Below are 25,880 nucleotides of genomic sequence, written 5' to 3'. Positions count from 1 at the left end.
TGCCATAGGCCCTGGCGAGGTGACCAAGGATCTGACCCCTTCATTCCTTAGGTGTCATTTCAGGGAACTTCATTACCGCGTTCCTCCATTTATGAGCGCCTGAGTTCATTAAAACGGAAAACTGGGACTTCCCTGGCAGTCCAGTGGTTAGGACTCCACGTTTCCACTGCAGGGGGCACGGGTTCGATCCCTGGTCAGGGAACTAAGATCTCACATGCTGCAGCGTGGCCAAAACAAAACAAAACAAACCAGAAAACCTATGTCCGTCCCCGGCACAACGTGTGAGATCCGTGGCTCGGGGTTAGGAGCTGGTGCCTCTGTAGGAAAGAGACTTGGCGACCCCGGACAGCATGGGGCTGGTCCCTTTGTTGGGCCCCAGGGTCCCCTTTGAAGTGGGGTCTGGGCCCGGCCCGGCTGGGGGTGTGCATAGTTGGCCCAGGCCCACTGCTCAGGTCCCCAGGGGCTCTGGTGGAGGGCACGTTCCCCTGAGAGTGGTCGGCTCGGGCTGCAGGTGTGAAAGCAGGTGCAGCTTTGAGGAGGTGGAGCCCAAGGCCAGGCCTCCGTGTGCCAGGTTCTAGGTGCTTCCTGGCACCTGGTGAGAGTCGGATTCTAGCAACAGGTGGTGGGGATGTACAGCTTGCTGTGCTCAGCAAAAAGTGGGACTGCAATAAGTTTCCAGGCAGACACCTGTCTTCTGTCGGCTCAGGCTGCAGAAATATGGTACCGGGGACTGGGCGGCTTAAACAACAGGCATTTATTCCTCACACTTCTGGAGGCTGGGAGCCTGAGATCAGGGTGCCACTGGGGTCAGCTTCCCGTGACCGCCAGCTTCCTGCTGTGTCCTCACCTGGGGGCAGCAGGGGCAGGGGTCAGATCTGTCTCTGTTACTCTTCTGAAAAGGACACTAGTCCTATAGGATTAGGGCCCCACCCTTATGACCTCATTTAACCTTCATCACCTCCTAATTCCTTCTCTGCAGATACAGACACACTGCGGGGTCAGGGCTTCAAGATACCTTGTGAAAATGATTCTGTGACTTAATCAAGGTTTGGTAAACTCTGTAAAGGACAAGATAGTGGATATTTGTGGATTTGGGGGCCATCCAGTTGCTGTGTAACTGCTCAGCTTGCTGTAGCAGCACCAGTGTGGCCGTGGGCAGGGCCGTGTGCCGGGCTGTGTGCCAATAAAACTTTATTTACAAAAACGGGTGGTGGGCCAGATTTCATAATCTGCCCACCCCCAACCAACTTAAATGATATACCTGCTCAGTAAAGAGGTTTAGAAAAACAAATACCACAAAATTGTTTGACACCCCCCCTCCCCCCCATTGAAAGAACCGCGGTTGGTTTTGATGAATGCCCTTGACTTTCCCTAAAGGTTTTTGGTCACAGTTGGGGCTTTAGTGTATTCTTGACTGTGAGTTTTGTATTTCTTCTGACAACAGATCCATCGTAAGACCATTTCTGTAGTTGAATCGGTGCTTTGGACCAAGGCTCACCAGGCCCACACAGGGCCGTCGGGTGGCTCTGTCACCTACCCAGGGGGTCCACAGAGGTTGACCTGTGTGGTTAGAGTTTTCCTGAGGCCTGTGCATGCATGTGTGCATGCGCACGTTTTTCTCTGTGTGATGAAGCAGAGACGGTCTTTGTCTGGATTTTTCACATCCTTGGGAGGGGAGGAAAGGGCCTCGCTGGCTCGCCGGTGGTTTGTCAGGGCTGCGCCCTTGCCCTCCTTGCCAGCCTTTTGCTCGGCAGGCAGCTGGTGTCTGCTTCTGGGGGGCATCCTGTCCCCCCTCCTCTTGGGGGGCGTGCAGGGGCGGAGCTCGTGTCTCCTCTCCACTGTCACTTCAAACAGCTCGTTCCTCCCGCGTTAATTAACTTGGCGCCAGCAGCTCCACCGGGGGCCCCGTCAGGGGCTCTTTGAGGTGCACTTTTCGGGGCTCTCAGGCCCCCCTTGATGAGAGGCTGCGTCAGAGAGACAGTTCTGCTCTGAGCGTCGGGCTGCCGCCTCCCTCTGCTCGCATCACCCGGGGAGACCACCGTTCCAGGCCCAGAATCTGGGGGTGGGGCTGAGCCAGTGGGGGCCAAGAGCCCTGTGGGCGGGAGGCCGACCCCCAGCCAGGCGGGCAGGCCCAGGGTGGGGACCCACAGAGGGCGCAGCCTGTCTCGCATCCTTAGAGGCTGGTGCTGGGACCCAGGCCATGCGCAGCGCGTGTCCCCCCCGAGCCCCCCGCCTCTTCCTTTACGCCTTCTGTCCCCAGATGGCCCCTCGGCGCTAACGGGATCACCAGCCACCCCGCCTTGGCTGATTAGAGCAGGATGCTCCGTGTCCTCATTACCTAGCTGCTCGTGGAGCGGGAGCCCTGCCCCACGCGATTCTGGTGGCTGAGTCTTGAAGGTACAGAGGGCCCTGGGGTGCGCTCAGGCCTCCTCCCTCCCCTTCGAGCCCGGTTTCCCCATCAGAACTAATAGCCAGGCCGGGTCCCGGGGAGAGCACACTCCGGCTGGTCTCCGGCTGATGGGGCTGCTGAGCTCCGGAGCTAGAGAGCAAGCAGCAGACACTCAGCCTTAGTGACTCCAGCAGGTCCTCAGGAAGGTCTGGGAGCCCGCCGGGCTGGAGGGGAGGACGCAGTCCCTCCCCGGGCGCTGCCCTGAGGGTTGTGCCCCAAGCCTCCGGCCTCCCGCCCTCCCCCCCTCCCTGAGCCCCATTTCCAGGACGGCCCTGCAGCTCAGAGCCCCCGTGCTTACTCGCAGGCCCGAAGTGAAACAGCGGCGTGGGCAGTTGCCACAAATCAGAAGGCACTGGTGCAGGGTCCGTGGGGGGCGGTCTGGTGCGCTCAGCCCCTGGAAGTTGCTTTTAGGTAGCCGGATCTTTTCGCTGGTCTTAGCAAATTCTTTTGCCAAACTGTGAGCTGAAACAAGGTGATGGGTCTGTGGTGCTCAGCTGCTTAGCCCACGGAGGTGACTGTTGCCGTGTCCTGAACCGGGGCTGTCCCTCCTGTCCCCCACGACCCAAGGGGCCTTGCCTTTTTCCCACCGTTTCCTCCCTGGTGCCCATGCCCCCCCACACCTTGGTCCCCACCAGTGACAAACCCCACCGCAGCCAGAACCCCACAGAGACGTGAGGGTGGGTGTTCCCAGCCCTGCGCCCTGGCTGGGCGAGGGGCACGGGCCGGGCTCCGAGACACAGACGATGTGCTCCGGGTCCCCTCCATCCCCTCCACGGCGCGCACACGTGCTTTTTTTAATCGCTTAAGGAAAAGCAATTGCAAGGCCGCTTGAGACAAATCCCTTAAGCTGCTGTTGGTGTTGACGCCAGGGAGGCCGTGGCCGGCCAGGAATCTGGAACCCAGGCACCATCTGTGCTCTCACCACTCCACAGCCAAATTACACCGCCAGCCTCTCTCTGCTGCGCAATTTCTCATTAACTGAATTGAGTTTGTGGGGAGTCGCTGGGTCATAAATATTCCCTCCCACTTGGTGTGGTCAGGCTATTGCTGTCCCCAAGCTGAGCTCCCGGATGCGGCCTGGGAGCGGGCAGGATGGGGGCGCTGGGGCTGCAGGAGACGCCACGGGACCCGCCCTCAGCAGCCTCAGACTCCAGGTCATAAATATCTCGATGTTTCTGAGCCAATTGAGGGAAGTCGGGAGAGGCTTGTCGGGGCAAGATACATAATCACTGCATTCGATTAAGTCTTTTCCTTCCGCTTCCTTCATTTCCTTTGAGAAAGTGGCAGTGATGGGTGGTTGTAAACAGAGGCGAGATGTGCATTTAAAATGGAGACACGTTCATAATGTCCTTTGAAATTGCAGGGGATGAAAAATAAACGCATACGCAATTCTAAATACATAACACGCACGCACACACGCACACACGCACGCACGCACACACACACACACGCACACACGCAGCCCGGAAAAAAAAAATCCAGAGACACTTTTTAAGCTGTGGTTTGGGGAACAGCTTAAAAAGGGCTAAGCCTGTTTATCTGACGGGGGCGTTTGGAGTCAGAGCTGCAGGAGCTGCAGGGCGGATGTCCCTGAGGGGCGACTGCCGCGGCCTCCTGTCGCGGTGCTCAGGACAGGTGTGTCCCCCTAAGGAGGCAAGGACGGTGCCCCTTCAGAGGGAGGCGAGCTCGGCCCCCCAGGGTCAGGCCCACCCCGAGGTCCCCTGTGGAGCCGTCCCTGGGGAAGCTCATCTCCCAAAAGGTGGCTGCCCGGTGCTGCTTTGTCCTCTAGAGTCTAGACCAGGAGCCCGCAAACCTCGGCCTGTGCCACATCCGGTCCCCTGCCTGTTTTGTAAATAAAGTTTTATCTGCACTCGTCCACACCCCTTTGTTTACGAGTCGGTCTTGCTGCTCCCAAGTGCCGACAGAGCTGAGAGATTGTCAACAGACATCAGTGACCCGCACAGCTGGAAGCATCTATACTGCTTGGTCCTTTGTGGGCAGCTCACCAGCCCTGCTCTAGACCAGTGGTCCCCTCGGTCCCTCCTTCCCTCTTGCTCTTAGCCTTAGCCCGCCAGTAACTAGGACACCAGGGCTGTCTGGTTTCCTCCCCTTGACCGAGGGCTCGCCGTCCCGAGCCCGGCTTCTGCAATCCTTGCCTGGCTTCTCTGGCCCCGAACTCCTCTGGGACGGCTGCAGCGCCTCCTGCACAAGGCCCAGCCCTGGGGGCCACCGTGACCCTGTGGCATGGAGGGACAGGCTCCTGGAACGCGGGGTTTGCGTGTGGAGACGTCTTGCAGGGTCTAGACAGCAGAGGACGGGGAGGAAGGACCCCATCTCAGCCCGTCCTCGTTATGCTTGTGTGTCCCGCGCTTGAAGCTCCCAGGCACGAGGAACTCTACTAGCCAGGCCAGCGTTGGCTTGAGGCGAGTTCCGGCCGCCCTGGGGCCAGGTGCTGAGTCTCCTGGGTCCCCAGCCTCCTTTCCCAAAGCCCAAGGCAGGGACACGGGGGCAGGGGAGCACCTTCTCCAGATCACATTTGTTTCCTTGCTTGCTCTTTGGGGGCTGACAGCTTTTTCCCTCTTCCTAACTAACCTTTGGAATTACCGCTGTTATAAGACATTCCACGTGCATTTTACCTGGTCGGGGGCACGCGTGTCTGACAGGAGGGAGGTTTTGGTTTGAACTGACTCGAGGCGGCCGAAGCTCAGGGCATGTGGCCTCGGCTCCTGAGCGGCTGGGGGCACCGTGGTGGACCACGTGCAGGTTGGGGGGTGCGACTCCGTGGGGAAGGCCAGAGGCTCCCACTGGGGGGATGCAGCAGCCTCACCTTCCCCCGCGTCGGGATGAGAAGACCCCCTTTCCTGTCTCGTGAGAGAATTTCTGGGGAGGATGGGGTAGGCTGGAGGCGCCCTGCGTGGTGTGGGGTGACTGGCCCGCGGGCTCAGTGGTCTCTCTCCTGCCCGCACGCAGTGCACATGCCGGAAGGACATGGTCAAGATCTCCATGGACGTCTTTGTGCGCATCCTGCAGCCGGAGCGCTACGAGCTGTGGAAGCAGGGCAAGGACCTCACGGTGCTGGACCACACGCGGCCCACGGCCCTGAGCAGCCCCGAGCTGAGCACCTGGAGCGCCTCCCGGGCCTCGCTCAAGGCCAAGCTCCTCCGCAGGTGAGTCGCCCAGCGACCCCGGCCCACTGCTCCCCGCTGGCGGGGGCTGCAGGCTGTCCCCCCACCCCCTCTCCTCTCCTCTCTCCTCCTCCTCCCCCTCCCCCTCCTCTTCCTCCTTCCTTCTCCCCTTCCCTCTCCCCCTCCTCCATTTCTCCCTCTTTCAGAGGCAGAGTGTTTCTCGGGCCTGACTTCCTCCGCGGGCTGTTGGGGACTCACCGCCGTCGCTGCCTGTGTTGTCAGGGGACTCAGGCTCCCACCCGCTCCTTGTCTGCCAGCTCCTGGGAGGTGGGCCCTTTTTGCCCTCTCGGGACCCCACGCACTGTGCCTCTCAGGCTTCCGGCTCACTATCCCGCTATCCCCGGTGCGAGAGCCCCGTTTCTGCGTCGGGGCCATGTGGCCCTTCTTGACTCTGAGCTATGGCAGGAGCCGTGGGGCACAGGCCCCGAGCTCCCTCCATGAGAGCCACGCCCCTGCCCTTTTGCGTCTGTAGATGCTTGTTCTGGTGCCTCGGATAACGTGTTGCTTGAATCCGCGGACACGGAGGTGACTACAGAGACCTGTCCCCCGGACGCCCTCTGCCACCCCATTCCATCTCAGAGGCCCCCCTCCCGGCCCACCCTCCACCCAGCATGGTCCCTGCCCGGCCGCTGCCTGGTGTCCGGCAAGCAAGGAGAGGGCAGAGTGGCCGCCCCCTCTTGGCGTCTGCGCCGAGGCCACAGGGATGTGGGTGGCGGAGCTGGGGAGTGAGGGGCCGTGCCGTGCGGCCTCGGAAGCGTCCCACTCCGTCGTGCTCTTTCTCTGGGAAACGTCCAGGCTCTCGGGGCCTGAGCTGCCTGTGGACAGGGTTCAGACAGATTCCTTCTTGGTGCCCAAGGAACGGTCGGCAGGTCCTCGCCGGGCCTGGGGTATGGCTGGAGCGGGCGGGGCGGCCCAGAGCATCCTCGTGTTGGTGTTAGGGCTTCAAGGGCTCAGCGGGCTCTCCCTTGACCACTTGGCTCCACGGCGGTCGCCCTGGACAGTAAGACATTCCGTAAACAATGAGCGAGGCAAGTCTCAATAAAACTTTATCTATGGACACTGGAGTGGGAATTTCATATCATTTTCACATGCCACAAAATGTTATTATTCTTTTAACTTTTGAACCATCATGCATAGCTTGTAAACATCATGCTTATTAGCTTGTGAACATCATGCTTAGCTTGTGGGCGGCACAAACAGGCTGCCGTCGGATCTGGGCCTCGGGTGAGGTTTCCATCTGTAGCCCTTGGTCACTGCTGGCGGGTCTTGTCCCCATTGGTCAAGGATGGCGCCTTCCCCAGGACCTGGTCCCTGAGGGGTGGGGCCTTGGCCAGTGTGTTCCTTGGGCATTGCATCCTTGGTGGCACCCCAGCACTCTGCAGGAACTGGGAAAAATCATCCTGGCCAAGCGGTCACGCCCAGCCCAGAACCTTCTCCCCGCTGGGCCTGTTCTCCTTTCTACGCGCCCTCACCTGCGTGTTTTCCCCACCCGAGCCCCTCTCTGAGAATGTTCTCTCAGCTCCGGGATGCTTTCCCATCTGCTCCTGACAGCCCACGTGAAGGTGTCTCTCTTTTCTGATTTCTTTTGTTGGGTCTCCTTTTGACTCTCCGCTCTCCTGTGTGTTCCTCACGAAAAGCACCTTCTTGGTGAGGCTGATCTGCTGCAGCTCCCGCTCTTTCCCGGTCTTTCCCGAGGGAGGGAGCGGAGTGAGCTGGCTGGCTCCCAGGCCGGATCCGGCATTTGCATAATGGTTGATTGGTGATGGCTCAGACTAATTGGTCAACAGAGTGACTGCCAAGGACTGGGGCCTCATTCCAGGATGGATTGGGATTAGAGGCTGTCAGAGGAGCCTGCCCAGAGGAGGGACTCGGGCCGCCGGGCCTTGGCCGGAACCTTCTGTGCACAAAGAGCCCCGTACCCCCCTCCCTGTCCCCTCGTCATGTTGCACAGCACACGTCCTTTCTGGAACGTCCCTCTCTCCCACCTCCCCTCCCTGTGTGCCGACCTGGGACTGAATAACAAATTAAGTCGTGTTCCCAAGGATGCAATTTTCTTTAAAGCCTTTAGTATGTAAAATAAGGCTGGTTCCCCCACCTTTTTAAAAAGTCACTGGTTGAGGGGGCTTTCTCTTAAGAGGCTGATCGGGGACTCACATTTGGAGGCCCAATGCCAAGCTGGAAGCCGCTGCCCCCACCCCACCCCCAGTGGCAGTGGCCCTCAGGAGTCCCTTGTGACTTTCTTTCCTGGCCACGTGGCCAACCTGTCCTCGCGCAGCTGTGCCTGGTCTCCAGGGCTGCCGGCTCCCCTGAGCCTCCCCTGTTGGAGAGCTGGTTTGGGGGCAGGGGCGGCACCACCCTAGCATCCTTGCCTCGGCCGGATAGGGGATGGGGGCAAATCTGGCTCTGTCCCTAGCCCAGGGTCTCCCCTCGGCACTGCTGACATCCTCCGTGGGCGGCTGTCCCAGGCACTGGGGGGGGGGTTGAGCAGCAGCCCCACCCCCGCCCACTTGATGCCAGGAGCAGCCCCCCAGTGAGACGACCACAGATGTCCCCAGACATGCCCCAGTGTCCCTCCCCGAGGGCTTGGCATTGGGGTGGGCTCCTCGTCTGCCTGCTGTGGGCACCCTCCGCGCCCCCGTCCCTGTGCAGCCTTGCCTTCTCCTTTGGGATGCTGCATCCATTCCTTGGTCCTCACTCAGACGGGCTCAGCCAGGCCCCCGCCCCTCGAGGGCCCAGCCTTCCTGACGGCCCCCTGCACCCCGCCCCAGATGTCACCTCAGAGCAGAGGCAGGTGTTGGCTCCTTTGGGAGAAAATGACGCCCTCCCGTGGATTTACCTTCCACGCCTAAATCTTGTCAGGTGAACTGACCCCGCCCCGTGCCAAGCAGGGCCCGTAGCCTGTGACCTTCTTGTCCGTGCCGTGTGGCCCCCTCGCCGTCGCCGCCAGGTGGGACCCCTGCCCAGCTGGCGTCTTCGCCTTGCTCCCCTCCCCTGCTCCTGCCTGCCTGAGCAGCCTTCCTCCATATGCAGACTGTGTTTTCTTCTCGGCTCCTGATTATTTCCAAGGAGAGCTTCAAGGAATGCTCGGTGCTCCGCGTTGCCCACGTGTTCCAGCAGGTGTGTGCTCTGCTGGACACTCACACGCACCCTGTGCAGAGCATCTGAGCAGCCGGGCTTGGAGGGAAGTGGGGGAGGGGAAGCGTGCTCCTCTCCGGACCCACGGGGCCCCGTCCCTCCCCAGCTTCTGCTTCTCCCCCTGGCGGGACCTCCAGCTGCCCACGCAGGAGGCTAGAGCCCGCTAGCCCTGCTCGCCCAGCCCAGCAGCTCCCGCCCACTACCTCTCCACCTCCCGTCCTCGGTCACCACGGAAACAAGGAGCCAGGGAGCACATCCCTGCCCCCTCTGCTGCCCCCAGACCCGCGAGGAGCCAGTCTGGTCTCCCCTCTCCCCCTGTGCCTGATGCCCCGGCCAGGCTGTACACGACTGTGCCTCCGACCCACTCCTTCCAGCCACCCTGACCCTGCCGCGCTCCTGAGCCCTTTCCCCCAATGCAGCTCCTGACCGCCCAGAAGGGGCCATGACTGTGGGGCCTGCCAGCCCCTGCGGCCCCAGGAGCTTGTGGTCCCTGTGACTTCACCAGAAAACCCACTGAACGCCACACCTACTCGCTGTGGGGCAGGGAACACTGGAGGAAGGGGCTGCGACTCCTGGCCAGGAAGCCCCAAGTGCCCCCTGGGGAGGCAGAAGTTCTGGGCAACAGCCCCGCCTTGGGATGCCCAAGGGGGCTGTGTGCCCTGGGCCCCTCAGTGAGCCCCCTCACTCTGCCTCTCCTGCCACCTGAGGTCCAAGGACACCTGCTCCCATCTTGGAAGTATCAGTGTAGGGATTTGGACTCGGTACCAGTACTTGATTCTTACCATCTTCACCAAGTGACATCCTGTTAAGCCTGGCAGGTAAAGTGCACGTTTGTGTCCACCCTCCTCTGAAACGCCACGAGAACAACTGTAAAGGAGGGACAGGGAAGAGGAGAGGGGGCGAGCAGCCTCGGCAGACTCTGAAGGAAGGAAAAGATGGACAAGTGACACCTGACTCTGCAGCACAGAGAAAACTCGAGTCCGTGGACCTGCAGATGGGGAGCGGGCTGGTTCACACCACAAGGCCTGGGACTCAGGCACGGGCGCCTGCTGGGGCGGGGACCGCGGTGTGCTGGAGGCATCGCTGGGCTCAGGGCCTCCTCCTCCACCCCATCCCCCAGCAGAAGACGCTGGCCCTACTGCTGGTGAGATCGGACCTGCCAGCCTCACACATCCCCAACCGCGGGGCCGGGTCAGAGTGGCCCAACAGAACAAAGCCACACGTGATATCGGGGGTCCCCCGTGAAGTGACAGGGCTCCCACCTGCCCGCTCCCCTTCTAGGAGCCCTGCTCACACACAGCTACCAACGAACATCTTAGTCCCTTGTACATCACAGCCAGGGGTCCCTAAACCCTTGAGGAAACTCAATGTGAAAGAGTCTCAAACAAAAAATAGAAAACCGGGACCCCACAGGAGAGGCCATTCAGTGAGCAGAAGAAAACTAACTTCTCCTCCGAGAAGGCAGGTGACTTGGCATTTATGGAAGAATCTGCTGTATAAACAAAAAGGCTTTTAGGAAAGAGATGGCTCTTGGACATTTAAAAGAGAGCAAAGGACTTTGCTGGTGGCGCAGTGGTTGGGAGTCTGCCTGCCAATGCAGGGGACACGGGTTCGAGCCCTGGTCCGGGAGGATCCCACATGCCACGGAGCAGCTGAGCCACAACTGTTGAGGCTGTGCCTTGTGTGCCACCACTACTGAGCCTGTGCCCTGGAGCCTGCAAGCCACAACTGCTGAGGCCCACACGCCTGGAGCCTGTGCTCCACAACGAGGGGGGCCGCCGCGGTGAGAGGCCCGCGCACCGTGGCGAGGAGTGGCCCCCGCTCGCTGCAACTAGAGGGAGCCCATGCACAGCAATGAAGACCCAACGCGACTAAAAAAAAAAAAAATTTAAAAGAGAGCAAAGGAAGGTAAGAGGTGGGTTGGGAGCCAGCTTGAGGAAATCTAGAATGCAGACTTTTCACAACTCAGGTTAAACAGAAGATTGCAAAGCCTCTGGAACAAACAAACAGGTCAACGTAAACAGTGAGGGGCCCAAACAGCACTGGGCTTGGCGATCATGATGCTACAAGCTAATAGGCAAAGGAAAAGGGTCTTAAAGGTCAGGAGAGCAATCATTTCAGCCCAGAAATACCCAGCCAAATTACCAACTTCGTATGGGAAGGGAATAAAGATCTTTTTAGACAAGCAAAGTCCCAGGTTCCCCCTCCTTTCTGAGAAAGCTGCTGGAGGATGTGCTCCAGCTAAACAAGGGCATCAACCAAGGAAGACATGGGATCAAGGAAACCAGATCCAACTCAGGAGAGTCCAAGGCAGTCTCAAGATAAGAGGAGGGCCTCGGGGTGTCATTGAGGAGCATGTGACCCCTGCCTAGGAGGCCATACCAAGATCTTGGAGATAACCAAGAAAGCTAAGCATCTAAGAGGGGACCAGTTACTGACTCCAGAAGGAGCGAGCAAAGAATGCAGTGCGAGCAGCTCTGTTGCTCACGGATGAACTATATTTACAGGATCAGAAAAATGTAATATAGACTCTCACCACAACGAAAATGGGAGAGAAGCCAGGAGGGGTTGAGGTGGGCAGGATGGCCACAGCGTAAGTGTCTGTGCTGGCAACTCAGCAGAGAAGCCAGAACCAAAAAACAGCAGCAGCGTGAGGAGACACAAGGAAGTCAATACAAGAAGAAATGGCTCAAAGAGGGGAAGGCCTCGCATCTGGGGAGCGGGCCCAGGGGATGCTGTAACGGCCAGACTGCGATTAGGGTGTGCGCACAGCTCCCCACAGCTGTCAGCAAGTCAACCCCAGATTCCCCTGGTGTCATTTCCCAGCTTATGTTCTCACAAAACAGATTCTCCTTTGCATGCCGACGTTCACCTCGCTTTCCCCTCTGCAGTAGGGCCTGTCCCTTCGCCTACGTCTCTGCACCTAGTTCCACCCGTTCGGGGGGGTGGGGGTGGGTCCCTGTGTTAGTGCGGCCCGGTGGCTGCTGGGGGTTTGGTGCTGGGGGCAGAGCTCTGAGCCCACTGGTGTGTCGGGGGCCGAGGAAGACCTGGGCTCTCTGGGGACCCTGAGGCGGGCAGGGGCAGAAGTGGCCTCCGGGCCAGTTCCGGGTTGGTGGGGGTGGGGGGAGGGCCGGAGAGGGGGTGAGGAGCGGGGCAGCTGCAGGAAACCGAGGCCAGGTGAGTTGGCGGTAGGAGGGTGCCCCTCTGCTGGGTGCTGGGGCCAGCATGGGGGTTCGCTTGTGGGCACCCGGCCCTGCAGCATTCCCAGACCCCGAGAGAAGCCTCCGGATGACAGCTGGGGAAAAGCCCGGAGCTTCCCGCCTGTGTCCGCGTCGGGGCTGCACCCGGCGTTTCCCCAACTCGCTCGGTGTGGAGGGTGTACCCGGGGAGGCCTGAGTCTTTCGTGCCCCCTCCCGCCCCCATCTGTTGCCGCCCCCCCGCCCGTCCCCGCCCGCCTGTCCTCCTCCACCCCTCCCCCTCGCAGTGCGCCCTTGCACGCCATGCTGTGTGTGATGCCATGCCTCTGCCCATGACGCGCCCTCCCCGGAATGCTCCCTGCTTTCCACCTTCGGTCATCAGGGTGGTTCATGCTGCAGACATCAAGTAGGGCTTGTCGTGTGCCAGGCATTGCCTGGGCTCAGGGCACAGAGGCAGGGGCCCTCGAGTTAGGCAGCTGAGCAGCAAGGGACCGGCAGTGGTTAGCGGTTAGCGTCAGGGGACAGTTAGAAGGAGGCACCCCAGGGGCCAGCGGCGTCGGGCAGGGAGGCAGCAAGGAAGCCGTGAGGCCCCAGCGTCCTGCTGCAGACGCCCCTGGGAGGAGATGGGGGTCCTGGCATCTGGAGCCCTCGGGGCCTCCCTGCCCACCCGTCCCCAGTCAGACAGCCCTGCTTCCCCTTGGTGAGTGAGCGCTTGGTCCTTGGAGGTGTGGCTGCCAGGGACCCTGTAGGGTCTCCTAAAAGGTCTTGGTGTCTGACCCCACTGGCGCCACATGGAGAGCTCCCTGGGGGAGGGAAGCCGCGGCCAGCGCCAACAGCTCTCTCCAAAACGCCCCCTCGGCTGTGAGACCCGGAGCCTGTGGCTGTCCTGGTGCCCCCTGCCCACGGCTGAGCCTCTCCACCGCCCTGGCCCCTGCATCAGCTCCCGGGCCAGTCACACGCCTCCTGAGGTCTCAAAGCTGCACTGTCCCGTCCCGGGAAAGTTTCCAGGAACCGGCAGGGACGTCCCCCCAGGACCTGGCAGGGGTGCCCTGGCCACTAACCTGCAGCCCCCCTCCCTTTGTCGCTTTCCTTTCTTCCTTTTTAACCCCAATTCCCCCTCGTTTTCACTAAGAAGCCACAGCTCAGCCTCAGCTGGGATTCTCACTTGGGGCCCGAGGACCGCCCTCCATCCCGTCCGGGGACTGTCGCAGCCCCTGAGCCCGGGGCCCCTGCCCTGGAGGCCGGCGTGGGCAGGAGGTGAGGGGGGCCGGGGCGCAGCTTAGAGAAGGGGCCGCCGCGGGCTCTGGGCTCGGAGCTCCTGCAGGTGGAGAGAACGCAGGGAGAGCCCGGGGCCCCGCGAGGCCCTGCGGCGAAGCGTCTAGGGAGTTACCACGAGTCCTAGAGAAAAACCCCCTGACGTTTACGTTCTAGACACATTAGTCTGAAAGAAAACAGACACTGGAGAAAGACTGAGGAGGAGAGGAAACCAAGTCTAGAGAGGAAGAGAGAGCAGACCAGGAGGCCGGGGCTGTCGTAAGTGCACCTTTTGTCTGTCGCGCAGGCATTTTCCACGAGCTGCTGTTTCCATCTGAGCCCACGCTCCCCGTGTCTCCCGCCCCACCACACAGAGGCTCCTGGAGCCCATCCGTCCCGCCATCCCATCTCCAGCTGCCATCGGCACGCGCTTGACACCCCCCTTGCCATCCCCTCCCCTCCCCCAGGCCTCTCTCCCTCCACCGCCCCTGCCCCCAGGAGCCAACCCCACCCAGGGCCCCCGCTTCCCCGGGGCCTCCTGGGGGGCTCTGTCTGCTGGACAGGGCGCACAGACCAGGGCTTCTCCCCTCCGTAGTTTCGCCTCCCGTCTGATGAGCCTCCCTCTCCAGGTCTCACCGGAAGCGGAGCCAGCCCAAGAAGCCCAAGCCGGACGACCCCAAGTCTCCTGGCGAGGGGGCAGCTGGGACGGCCCTCCTGGAGGAGGCCGGTGGCGGCATGAAGGAGGAGGCCACACCAGAGGCCGACCCCGAGGAGGAGGAGGAGGAATCCCAGCCGCTGCCGCAGGGCCGGGAGGCCGAGGGCTCCGAAGGTCAGTCCTGCTTGGTGCCTGTGCTGGCCAGGCCCCCGTGCTTTCAGAATCCGATCCATGTGCCTTGTGGGCAGGGAGGACGTTTTCTAAAAACGTGCATTCTGGGAGTGCTGTGAAAAGTCCCTCTTCTCCCAGAAACTGAAGAGAGGCTGTCCCAGTCCATCCAGCTGCTGAAACAGAATCCACAGGTGGGCAGCTTGAAACAACAGGCTTTATTCCTCGGCACTGGAGGCTGGGAGATCAGGGTGCTGGTGTGGCCTGGTGCTGGCGAGGGTCCACCTCCCGGTTTGCATGTGACCCTCTGTCACTGTGTCCTCAGGGAGAAGAGAGAGCCAGTGAGCCCTCTGGCCTCTGAGGTCACTGATCCTTCGCCAGGGCCCCACCCTCGTGACCCAGTCACCTCCCAACCAGCCCGCTGAGGGGTGGGGCTCAGCATGAACTTGGGGGGACACAGGCACTGAGTCCGTAACAGAGGTGTTCTCTGCTCGGTTGGGAAAGGGGATGGCCTGCTGTTTGCAGCCAGATGCTGGACGTGCCTGCAGTGGGGATGCCCCACCTGCAGGCTGGCGTTGAACCAAAAAATGTATCATCTGGGCACCGTGGTGGGCGTGTCTCAGAACCGTACCCTTTACACTGCCTGGGGCCCATTAGTCGCGGAATATCATTCCACGAGCGTTTGAACGTTCCCCACTCCCGTGTTTTATGGTGCTCCTTTTTCTTTTCCATGGCTGGTTTCATTTTCCTAATTTGCAGCTTCAGCTGCTCACACGTTTGCACCTAGCAGCTGCCCCCCAGGTGTAAAGGAGGGGCCGGGCGGGGCTGGGGGGCTGGTGGCAGATGGCCAGGCAGCAGTGCCTCAGACCCCCATCACAGGCCGTAGGTCGCTGGAGGGTTCCTTTTCGGGACTGTGTCTTGGAGCAGGTGAGCCAGCACAGCTCTGCCTGGCTTGGGGTCAGGCCCTCCCCGGGGTGCTCGTGGCTGGTGTCACAGATGATGTGGCATTCGAGGTGACTGTCCACCAGGCACCGAGAGGGGCAGGCGCATGCCCCCGATGTTCCCACGGGCTGGAAGGGGGGGTGTCCCTGCGGGGGGCCCCCAGGAGCTGGAGGCAGGGAAGACTGGAAAGTTTCCTGGGTAAATTGCGTGCTGGCCTGTCCCAGACAGCCTGGCGTGCCACTTGCCCGGTGGGCATCACGAAACAGCCCGCTCCACACGGGAGGGTCTGGACAGTCCGGGGAGGCAAGACACAGGCGGCTGGGGGCGGGGAGGGGGTGTGCGTCGGCACAGTCTGTGCGCAGGCACGATCACCCCGTGGAAATGGACCCAGAGGCTGAGGCCTGGTGACGCAGGGAGCTGGCGGAGTTGCCAGAAACGGGCTGGACACACAGAGCTGCACCACACTTGTCATACGGGCGTTCACAGAACACATGGTTTTGAAGAAAATCCTACCTATAATGAAAGCATCCAGAAGGTGATGCAGGCTGGAACTGATCTAACAGAAAATAAAAGACCTTTATGGAGAAAATTAAGAGACGTTTTTGAAAGACAAGAGAAGCTGTAACGTAAACGGGGCTGCACGTGTTAGGGGGACTCCCTGCATAGGTGCTGGCCAGCGGCCTTGGGGGATGTTGATTTCGATGCAGCTGGAGAGAGCAAGGCCCGAGGAAGAGGGGTCAGGAGAGATCAGGGCTACGTGACCGGCCAGCGGCTTGCAGGCAGGAGCAAGGACAGTGTCCTGGGCTTCAGTGAAGGCCACTGCTCTTCCCCGGGGCGACCCTCACATGCAGCCCCGAATGTCACACGGGCACCCACGCCCCATGTCCCGTTTACTTAAAGTTCAGAAAACACGCCAGGCAGACACTGGACTGTTTAGGGAAGCATCCGAGTCTGCTGGGGCTGCCGTATGACAAAGTACCCGACACACGGCTTCAGGAACCGAGGTTCGCTATCTCTCGGTCTGGAGGCAGGAAGTCCGAGGTCAGGGTGTGGGCAAGGCTGGTTCTTTCTGAGACCGCGAGGGGGGTGGTCTGTTCCAGGCTTCTCTCCTTGGCTCGTAGGCCACCTTCACGCTCGTACGGCCTCTCCCTGTGTGCCAGTCTGTCTGCATTTCGCCTTTCAGAAGGACACTGGTCACATTGGATGAGGGCCCACCCTAATGACCTCATCTTATTAACTCATGACATGAGCAATGACTGTTTCCAAATGCGGCTGCATCCTGAGGCCCCGGGGTTAGGACTTCCACATAGCAATCTGGGGGACACAGTTTAGCCTGTAACAGAGTAAACGTGCCAAAACCAAAAGGGGCTCCCTCGGAGTGGGTGGTCTGCAGCTGGGAGGGGCACGTGGTCCTTCCGGCTCTGTGCCTGTGTCGTGAGTGCTCCGGGCCCCAGTTCCGTGGGCGAGTCGGAGCATGGGCTGCGGTGGGTGAATGATGGACCCTCTGCCGTGGGCTCCGGGATCCAGGGCCCCGAGTCGCATCAGCAGGTGAAGCGTTTGCATCTGACTCCAGAGGCTGTGGAGCTGAGCTGTAGGGAGGTTAGGACAGTCGTCGACATGGCTAGGTTGGGGTTCTGGCCCAAGGAGTTGGGAGACTCGGCGGGTGTCCCTGATGTGACTGGCAAGGACTGGGGTGGTGACCGCCCTGCCCCCAGGGTGGGCTGCGTGGGCGGGGCAGGAGCAGGCTGGGCTCTGCACCCGGGCCGCCCCAGGTGGCACCTTGCAAAGTTGCCAGGGGGCATCGGTGCTGTCACGGGGGCGGGGTTAAGTGGGAGAAAAAGCAGGTGGAAATCAAGAGTCCAGGTTGAAATCTGGGGACCCGGGCCCTGGACGCCGCCTCGGCAGGCCAGTGGGGATGTTGGAGGGTAAAAGGAGAGGACGCACACCCCACTCGGGGCCTGTGGGAGGACGCCCGTCCCAAGGGTCTTGGCTTCAGCCCGAAGCGGCTTTTTCCAGGAGTGGAGTCAGCCCGTCGGGGGCCAGCCAGGGCGGGGGCTCCTGGGCCGACCAGTTCAGAGGGTCCCGAGAGACAAGGGTTGCAGCGGGACCCCTCCTGGGCAGGGCGGGAAGGATGCGTTTCGACCACGGGCATCTCTCCTCCCTCTCGAGCAGGCGCAGGGGCCGCCTGAGGCTGGGTGCAGGGCAACCAGCAAGGTGGACGCACTGTTTACCCAACTGCCTAGCAAAGGAGTGATGGCTCTCTTCTCATTAATTGAATTAAGTTAAAATGAACCTTCGCCTAAACCCATCGACTGTTTATAGAGACAGCCGCACCCCCCATGCGCCGTCACCTCCTGCTTGGACCCGGCCCCGTCACAGGGACACTGTGCCTCGGTGTCTCGGGATCCCAAGAGCTGGCCTCAGACTCACGCACGGCGAAGGCCCGGTTCCTCTCCGGTTTTCCCTCTTCTAAGCAGATTGTTACCTAAACGGGGCGGGGTGGGGGTGGTTTCTGTGTCCATTGGGAGTAAAACATGCTGCCGTAGACCAAACCCTGCAGGACGTGTGCCCTCCTTCCTGGCATCTGCAGCCACTCTGTCCCCCTCCCAGGGCCTCAGCCCAGGACCCCCAGGGCTTCTCCAAAAGGGCTGCAGGCTCCCTGCTCTGTGGTGGGCTCAGTGTCACGTGGCTGCGGACCCCAGGCAGAGCGGGGACCCTCCCAGGGAGGCGTCTCTGCTCAGGGCTGGCCGCTTCCTTTTTCCAGACACCCCGTCCCTGTTCCACTCCAGAGCCTGGTTCCCAAGAAGGAGGAGTGGGGTGTTGGGACACCTCCTGGAACACCAGCCCCTCTAGAGAGGAAGGCGTCCCTGCAGGGGACGGAAGGAGGCTGCCACCGCCGGCGAGCCACGCGCCCCAGTCGGGGGCTGTCCCTCGAGCCCTTGGAGGAAGATCGCTCTGAACGCATCAGATAAATAAGTGCCCACAGTCGGGGGTGACAGCGAACACGTCCGGGGAACAAGTGGAAGATGTTAAAGTGGTTTCTAGACTTCCTTTAACGCCAGCTTAATGTCCCTCAAAGCCGTGTGAGGAGCGTTCGGGTGTGAGGATGGGGCGTTTTGTTTTAAGTTTGCGTCGGGAGGGCGTGTGCTTGCCGCCGCTGCTCACGTAGGAAGCTCCCTGACTGACTGGAGCAGGCGGAGGCGGGCAGGATGGAGGAGCCTGGACTCTACAGGGGCAGGAGGGGCCGGGCTGGCTGCCGGGGCTCTGCAAGGGCAGCTGCCCCGTGGCCTGGCCCAGGTTGGGACCAGCAGCCTCCGGCACAGCAAGCCCTGGTCCCGGCGGGAAGGCAGCCCGCGTCCACCTGGCTTGCTGGGACCTCAGGGGCTCCCGCCTCCTGCCTGGCCCTGGCCAGCTCTGGCCAAGCACGGCCACTGTCCCTTCTCGCAGCTCTGGAGCTGGGGGCGGCAGGGGCAGCGGCGGGGCCCCCGGAGGGCAGGTCCCAGAGCACGTGGTCCCCCCGCAGGGCGGAGCAGGCCGCCAGCAGGAACCCGCCCAAGGGCCGGGGAGGGGTGTGCAGCCGTCCTGGGTCACTTCCGCTTCCCTCACGCGCCTTTTTTGACGGCTTTAGGACAAGACCCCGGGACGGCTGCACCCAGCGGTGAGGAGCAGGCTGGGCGGGGCATTGACACGCACGCCACAGTCCCCTGGCCTGGGCTCCGCTCAGGAGGGACGCGGGCTGGCTGGGCCAGGCAGGGCAGGGTCCCTAAGCCAGGCAGCAGCCCTGCGCCCCCTGCTCTCCCCTGGGAGAACTTTGGTGGGAGAGGAGGCACGGGGGCCCCGGAAGCTGGCGCGGCTGTAACATCCATCGGCAGTGGGGGGATTCTTGGCTGTGCCTCCCCGCAAAAAACAAGTGCCAGACGGGCCTCAGCAACCCTGCTGGGGCAGAGGGGGTCCCTGCCATTCTGCGCCCCCTTGCACGCCGGGGCGGTGAGGGGCCCTGTGTGCGGGGGAGGGGCCCGGCTCGGGGCTGAGCCACCGTTCCAGCTCCATTTCGAGGCTCCTTCAGGCGGGCCCACCAAGGGGCTTTCCAAGTGCGGCCTGCCTGCCCTAGGCCTGCGGTGGTCCCCACGGCGTGAGGACAGACAGGGCCCGGGCCCCCCAGCGTCCCTAGCGCCCTTGGTTTGTCCCCTAACGGGGTCCTCTGGTGCGCCGCCGTCAGCTTCCCAGGCTGGCCTAGTGGCCGTGAGGAGGGAGCCGGGGACGTGTGCTTTCCCAGCAGCATCTGGAGCCGCGGCGGCTCGCAGGCTCTGCTGTCCTGAGGCCCGGGTGGCCGTCGCTGGGCTTCCATTCGGGTGGCCGCGCTGTCAGGGAGGAGGGCAGAGTGGATTTCCTTAGAGAACGAAGCCGTTTCTCCGGAAGTGCCTGCTGCCGTGTCAGAACGGGGCTCTGGGCTGCCTCAGCGCCATTTCTGTAAATCAGTAGAAGCGGCAGGAAAGAGCCTGATCTCCTGGGCCCTTGGTCACCTCCTGGGGCTGGGCTGCTGTCACCAAACCTTATGAGCAGTGTTTCCCCCACACTTCTCCCCACCCCCCAACTGCCCCCCACCTTTCAACGCCCCCCCCATCTCCCCTCTCCCACGTCTCCTGGGACAGGGAGGTGACCTTTAGTGGCCAGGACCATCCAAGTCCCGCATCTGTAGGGGAGAAGCAGCTTTGTCTGCGGAATGCCCGTTTCCTTTCCTTGGCCGGATAACTGTTCCTGGGGTGCTGGCAGTTGGGGGGGTCCTGGGGAGCGTGCTGGGCTCCTCCAGGTGGGCAAAGGCACAGGAGGCATCCTGACTGCGCCCTTGCCCTCGGAAGGCTCAGGGCCAGAGGGCGTGCGGGGCGCTGGCAGGCGCTCCCTCCTCTGAGCCTCTCTTGAAAAGCTCGGCTGTCTGCTCAGGACCCTGCGGGCTGCAGGGAGCAGCGGCCAGAGGGGCACCTCCACGAAGGCCAGGCTGGCTCAAGCCTCTGCAGCTCACCCAGTGGGGGCCGCGGGTGGGAGTCGGCTCCCTCCTAGCGCTCAGGGCCGGGGGTCTGCCTGGAGGAAGGGAGGGAGGGCCCTTGCTTGACCCCTTCCCGGGTCAGGGCCGGTCAAGGACTAAGTGATGGCCTTGCCCTTGGGAGCATCATTCCCACCTGTGTCGTCACCTTTGGCTGAGGGACGGGGGTGAAACACGGACAGGTTTTTGTTTGTTTGTTTGTTTTGGTTTTTTTAAAATTTATTTATTTATTTATGGCTGTGTTGGGTCTTCGTTTCTGTGCGAGGGCTTTCTCTAGTTGTGGCAAGCGGGGGCCACTCTTCATTGTGGTGCGCGGGCCTCTCACTATCGCGGCCTCTCTTGTTGTGGAGCACAGGCTCCAGACGCGCAGGCTCAGTAGTTGTGGCTCACGGGCCCAGTTGCTCCGCGGCACGTGGGATCTTCCCGGACCAGGGCTCGAACCCGTGTCCCCTGCATTGGCAGGCAGATTCTCAACCACCGCGCCACCAGGGAAGCCCACGGACAGGTTTTTGTAGCAAGAGGTAAATGTGGATGCCGCGTGGCCCATCAGACCCTGTCATGTGTTACGTTGCAACAGGTTTAGCCGGGAGAGGGACCACTGCTGTTCCGCGAGTTGTCCTTACTTTCCTGGCCCTCAGAGACCCAGACTGTGACGCATTGGAACCAATGGTTCACGGGTACCATCAGTAGGATGACCAGTTCGTCCCTGGGTATCAGCTGCTGTCACACCTCATGTGACGTCCTGAGCCTGTGGGGACCCGGGACAGGCAGTGAGGGCCTGAGCTCGTGTGCCCATTCTCCAGGTGGGCAGGCAAGGCCCAAAGGCTGTGCTCTGGGCTGCTGGTCCTTGTGGGCGGGCATCCCTGAGGCCGTGCACACCTCGCCCTGAGCACAGCAGGCCTCATGGAGGCCCCCGCCCACATGCATCCCCAGTGGCTGTGTGATGTGACCACAGACCCAGTGGCTGAAAGCAACAGTCTTATTCTCCGACATTTCTAGGGGTCAGGAGTGCGACATGGGTCCCACTGGACTAAAATCCAGGCGTGGGCAGGGCTGGCTCCTCTGGAGGCTCCAGGGGGGAATCATTCCCCGCCTTTTCCAGCTTCGAGAGGCGCCGCATCCCTGGCTCTCGGCCCCTCCTGCATCCTCACAGCCAGCCGCGCAGCATCTCTCTGGCTTCTTCCGTAGTCACGGCTCCCCTGGCCCCAGCTGGATCCCCTGCTTTTAAGGATCCCTGTTAGTACGTGGGGTCCACCTCGGGATCCTCAGCTCAACCTCATCTGCAGGATCCCTGCTGCCATGTCAGGCTCCGCATGCACAGGTCCCGGGGCTGCAGTGTGAGCGTCTTTGGGGGCCGTGACCCCTCCAGCCACACCGCCCGTCTCAGTTTATTTGATGAGCTGCCCGCCCACTGTGGTCCTGAATTAAAATGCACCCTGTCCGCCTCCCTCCCCACCCCCGTCACCTGTCAGGAAACCCCCCAGCGCCGGCCCTCGCGTCTTCCGGGCCCTGCAGGCCCATCTGGCACTTCTGTTTCACACAAGTAGAACCGCTTGTTCATGGTTTGTTGTTTAAGGTTTTGCTTTTTAAAAATTCCACAAACCGTGTGCGTTTACTGTAGAAATAAAGGAAACTCAGACCCATGAAAAGAAAATGCATCCCGCCTCCTCCCCCCTCCCCTCAGGAAGGATGTTCAGAGCCGGTCTCTTCCCAGCTCGCCTCGGTGCCCCGCGCTCACTCCAGAAGGTGCTCTGAGCGTGTGCAGGACTCTGAGGCCAGGGTGCTGCTGCTTCAGGGCTCGGCCGCCTGGCAGGGGGACCTGGCGGCAGTGACAACTGCCCGAAGCCCGGGTTCCTTGGGGGAAGGCCTCTCTGGGCCAGAGGGGGCCCTCAACTAGTGCAGCCGGCTCCCGCTCGGGCTGGGGCGCTCGAAGGGGGTGCCTGGCCACTGGCCCCTGGGGTGCCCCGGCCCCCGCCTCTGACTCATCTCTCTTCTGTCCCCACAGAGGACGGGAGGGGCAAGCTGCGGCCGGCCAAGGCCAAGAGCGACCGGAAGAAGAAGAGCTATGGCCCTCCGCACCTCCACCACCCGCTCATGCCCCAGCTGCCGCCGCCCCCGCCCATCCAGTTCCCCACCGAGGAGGTGCCCCTGCTGGAGATCCCGGCACCGGCCACCGGCCCTGGGGCCGCCGAGGAGAACCCCCCGCCGCCGCCCCTCAACGTGGTGCCCCCCGAAGCGCCCGGCGAGGAGCCAGAGGTGAAGCCACGCCCCATCATCCCCATGCTGTTCGTGGTGCCGCGGCCCGGCCCGGCGGCAGGCGACAAGGGCCGCGTGTCCTGCCAGCAGGCCTCTGAGCACTTTGCCCAGAAGGGCCCCACCTGGAAGGAGCAGGCGGCCCCCATGGAGCTGACGGGGCCCGAGGAGGAGAGCGGAGTCGGCGAGGTGCAGGTAGGGGGCAGTGGGTGCCGGCGAGGGTCCCTGGGGCCGGGGGTCCCCCTGCCCCACGTGCTGGCCACGGCCCCGCCCGTCCCAAACGGCCCCTGTGGATCCTGTCCCGGAGGCCAGCGGCACTTAACGTGGTTTAGGAACCACCGTGGGGGGACTTCCCTGGCGGTCCAGTGGTTAAGACTCTGCGCTCCCAATGCAGGGGACCCGGGTTTGATCCCGGGTCAGGGAACTAGATCCCACATGCCACAACGAGGACCCGGCACAGCCAAATAAACAAATGAATATTAAAAAAAAAAAAAAAAAAGAAAAGAAACCACTGTGGGTCTTGGCTGCCCCCTTCCTGGGGTCTTTTGCCCCCGACTGAGGACACTGGGGTCCCTCTGAGCTGGGCTCCACCGCCTCTGCTTCCGGCCCCAGAGCTGCTCCCACAGAGGCCTCCTGTGCCGTTGTAGGCTCCGTCGACCTTTTCCAAGTTGAAGATGGAGATCAAGAAGAGCCGGCGCCACCCTCTGGGCCGGCCACCCACCCGGTCCCCGCTGTCTGTGGTCAAGCAGGAGGCCTCAAGTGACGAGGGTGAGCAAGGGTGCCCCTGGCTCTGCTGTGCCCCTGCCCTGTCTTCCTCTGCCACCCGCCCGGCCTGCTCACTCCCACCACCCCCAGCCGAGGTCGGGCCTGCAGACCCAGCCCCGGCACAGCCTCAGACCCTCTCCCCAAATGCCGTGGGGCCGAGGTGCCCCCTGCCCAGCCCACAGCTCCCGAGGTCAGGCCCGGCTGTCCCCAGGCCTCTGCCCTGTGCTTGTTTGCTCCATTTCCCCGGGGGCGCTTGCTCTACTGGGCCCAGGGCCTCAGATGTCCAGTGGGGCCTCTGAGGGGCAGGTGCAGCCACCTGGGCTCACACCCCAGCCCACTGCCCAGAGCCGGGCACCGTGGTGCCATTTGCCTTTCTGTGACTCAGTTTTCCCATCTGTAAAATGGGGTCTTCTGGCCCCCTCAAGGGGTCCTGCCAGGGAGGTGCACGGGGCTGAGGCCTGTAAAGCGTGTGGCCTGGTGCCAGGCACACGGTGGGTGCTGGGAATGCCAGGAATGCCGAGGCCAGTTGTCACCCAGATCTCCTGGTGCGATGCTTTCACAGTCTCCGTGGTAACCTCTGCCCCCTCCTTATCCTGTGAGAACTGAGAAGATGCCGTCAGCAGAGGCTCCTGCCCACGACCCCCAGCACACTTGCCGTGGCCCTTGTGCGTTTGTGTTCCTTCCTGGCCCCCCAGGTGAGCGAGGACCACACCTCATCCTCTCACAGCTTCGGGATCTGTTCGGATGCCTGGCGCAGAGCGTTTCCAGAGGGCGGCCACGAACGATGGTAGAGGTGCTGGCCGCACCCCCCGGGAGAGACTTGAGAAATGGATTCAGGGTTAGAGGATCACGGAGCAGCATGGGGCCTGGAACTGGCCCATTTCCAAGTTCGTTTCCAGCAGAGACGTCCTGGCCCTGCGGTCCCCGCACCCGTCCTTGGAGACAGGGCTGCGTGGCCCCGAAGCGGGAGAAGCTGCTTCGAGAACAGAGGAAACCTCCCCCTTGGCCGTCACCCCGCAGACACCTGTGACTCACGATGCTCGGGCTCTGATCTCTGACCTGCGGCCAAGCTGCCCTCAGGGAAAGTCAGCGCCGGGCTGGGGAGCGGCCAGTCCCAACAGAAGTGACCCTTCCTGCCTGAACCCAGCGTGCGCCTGGGAGAAGTTGGAATAAGAGGCGGTGGCACTGGAGCTAGAGGGGCAGAGACGGAGAAGCTTCTATTTAACACTCGGCTGAGAGTCGGAGTGACTGTCTTATGTGCAGAAATCCTGCTAAGCCCATTTATCATCTTCCGCTTCAGCCTTCCGTTTAAGACGCACGTGGAATGTGAAAAGCGCCTGGGTGGCTTCTTTGATTCTGAAACTAATTTGAGGGCGAGGACGCGGAGGGTTCTAGAAGCGGGTCTCGGGCTGGAGCTCTGGGAGCAGGAGGGGCCTCTCTGGAGATCAGATGCGGCCCCAGGGTCCCCGTGCATTGAGGCAGCCTCTGGCCTTACAGCTGGGGCCGCTGTGGTACCAGCCATGCTGGCCCAGCTGCTGGGAAGGTTGGGGCCCCAGGGATGAGGACCCCGCTCCTTGGGCAGGTTCCTGGGGACCGCTGATGCTGACGCCAGGGCAGATAGCACCCCTGTGTCCTCAGGAATTGCAGGAATGGGATGTGGGGGATTGGGGACAGTGAGCTGGGAGTCGAGGCCGGCAGAGGCCCGCCCGGTGACAGGTGACGGGAGGGACATCTGTCAGTGGCCTCCATCTTACAGGACATTGGGGCAGCAGTGCCCCCGCCCGACTCCCAGGGGAGTCTGTGCCTGACCTGCCAAGGCCTGACCATCCCGTCTCCTGTCCCCAGATGGGATCAGCCCTGAGCTGAGGGGCGGGGGCCAGGGCACCTCCCTGCGGAGGGGCTCAGGGGCCGAGAAGTGAGGACTCATCCCCTCAAGCGCGCACTGGGTGGGGCGGGGTCCCGGGTGCTGAAGCTCCGCCCCCCTCCCGCTTTACTCCAGAAGCCTTCCCTTTCTCCGGGGACGAGGACGTGGGTGACCCCGAGGCCTTGAGGTCTTTGCTGTCCCTGCAGTGGAAGAACAAGGCGGCCAGCTTCCAGGCCGAGAGGAAGTTCAACGCGGCGGCCGCCCTGACAGAGCCCTACTGTGCCATCTGCACCCTCTTCTACCCGTACAGCCAGGTGAGCCGGTGCTGCGGGACCCCCAGGCCATGCCGGGCCGGGCAGCGTCCGCCTGCTCCCGATGGCACCAGGGCTCGCTCTGCCTGAAGGGAATCCCTTCCCCCTGAAGGGAGGGTGATGGGGACCAAGAACCCATTTGCTGTTGGAGCCACAGTGGGCTCGGTGGAGAGCCCGACGGAAGGCCCCTGTGAGGGCTGCGGGGAGAGAGCCCAGGGTCTGCGTTTCATTGGTAGGTAATTGATCAACGTGCCTCAAAGAGGATGAGAGTGCAAGGAAACATCTCAGATGGCTGTTCTCTGAGAGGCCCTCAGCCCAGCTCAGGGGGCAGCGCAGGCAGGGGGCCCGGGGGTGGGTCCAGGTAGGCGCCTGCATGGTGAACGGGGCCTGGCAGTTGGGGGCTGGGGCTGGGCAAAGACCCACGCATGGCCTGGCGCCACGCGGCCCCCAGCTCTGTCCTGAGTTTCCAAGTTGTGATCGTGGCCTTTCCCCGCACTCTGCCCTGTACCATCCACCACCAGGTCCTCCCGGTTTCCTTCTTAACCTGTTTCCTGCCGTGTCCCCCTCCCCCAGCCCTGACCACTGCCTGCCGCCTGCCCTTCCTGTTAGCACCTCACCACAGCCACGCACGGCCCCCGGCCTCTCCACATGCCCCACAGCC

At 62.1% G+C, this 25,880-nt stretch overlaps 1 protein-coding gene across 6 annotated transcripts in view; it reads left to right on the top strand.

Annotated features, from left to right (window-relative positions):
• KDM4B (lysine demethylase 4B) overlaps nucleotides 1-25,880 on the top strand; it is a 119,845-nt gene that overhangs the window by 81,097 nt on the left and 12,868 nt on the right. The window contains exons 10-15 of one of the 6 annotated variants that reach the window (XM_059918694.1): nucleotides 5,420-5,616; nucleotides 13,398-13,499; nucleotides 13,850-14,049; nucleotides 22,032-22,474; nucleotides 22,927-23,047; nucleotides 25,044-25,222. In XM_059918694.1, the coding sequence (XP_059774677.1) occupies nucleotides 5,420-5,616; nucleotides 13,398-13,499; nucleotides 13,850-14,049; nucleotides 22,032-22,474; nucleotides 22,927-23,047; nucleotides 25,044-25,222 (1,242 nt within the window). The other 5 variants (XM_059918697.1, XM_059918698.1, XM_059918695.1 and 2 more) reach the window with 5 other exon arrangements.

Source organism: Balaenoptera ricei, chromosome 3 (assembly GCF_028023285.1).
Source record: "Balaenoptera ricei isolate mBalRic1 chromosome 3, mBalRic1.hap2, whole genome shotgun sequence".
In the NCBI taxonomy this organism is placed as follows: domain Eukaryota; kingdom Metazoa; phylum Chordata; class Mammalia; order Artiodactyla; family Balaenopteridae; genus Balaenoptera; species Balaenoptera ricei.
Note: the sequence above shows the minus strand (reverse complement) of the source record. Positions and strands in the feature narration are given on the sequence as shown.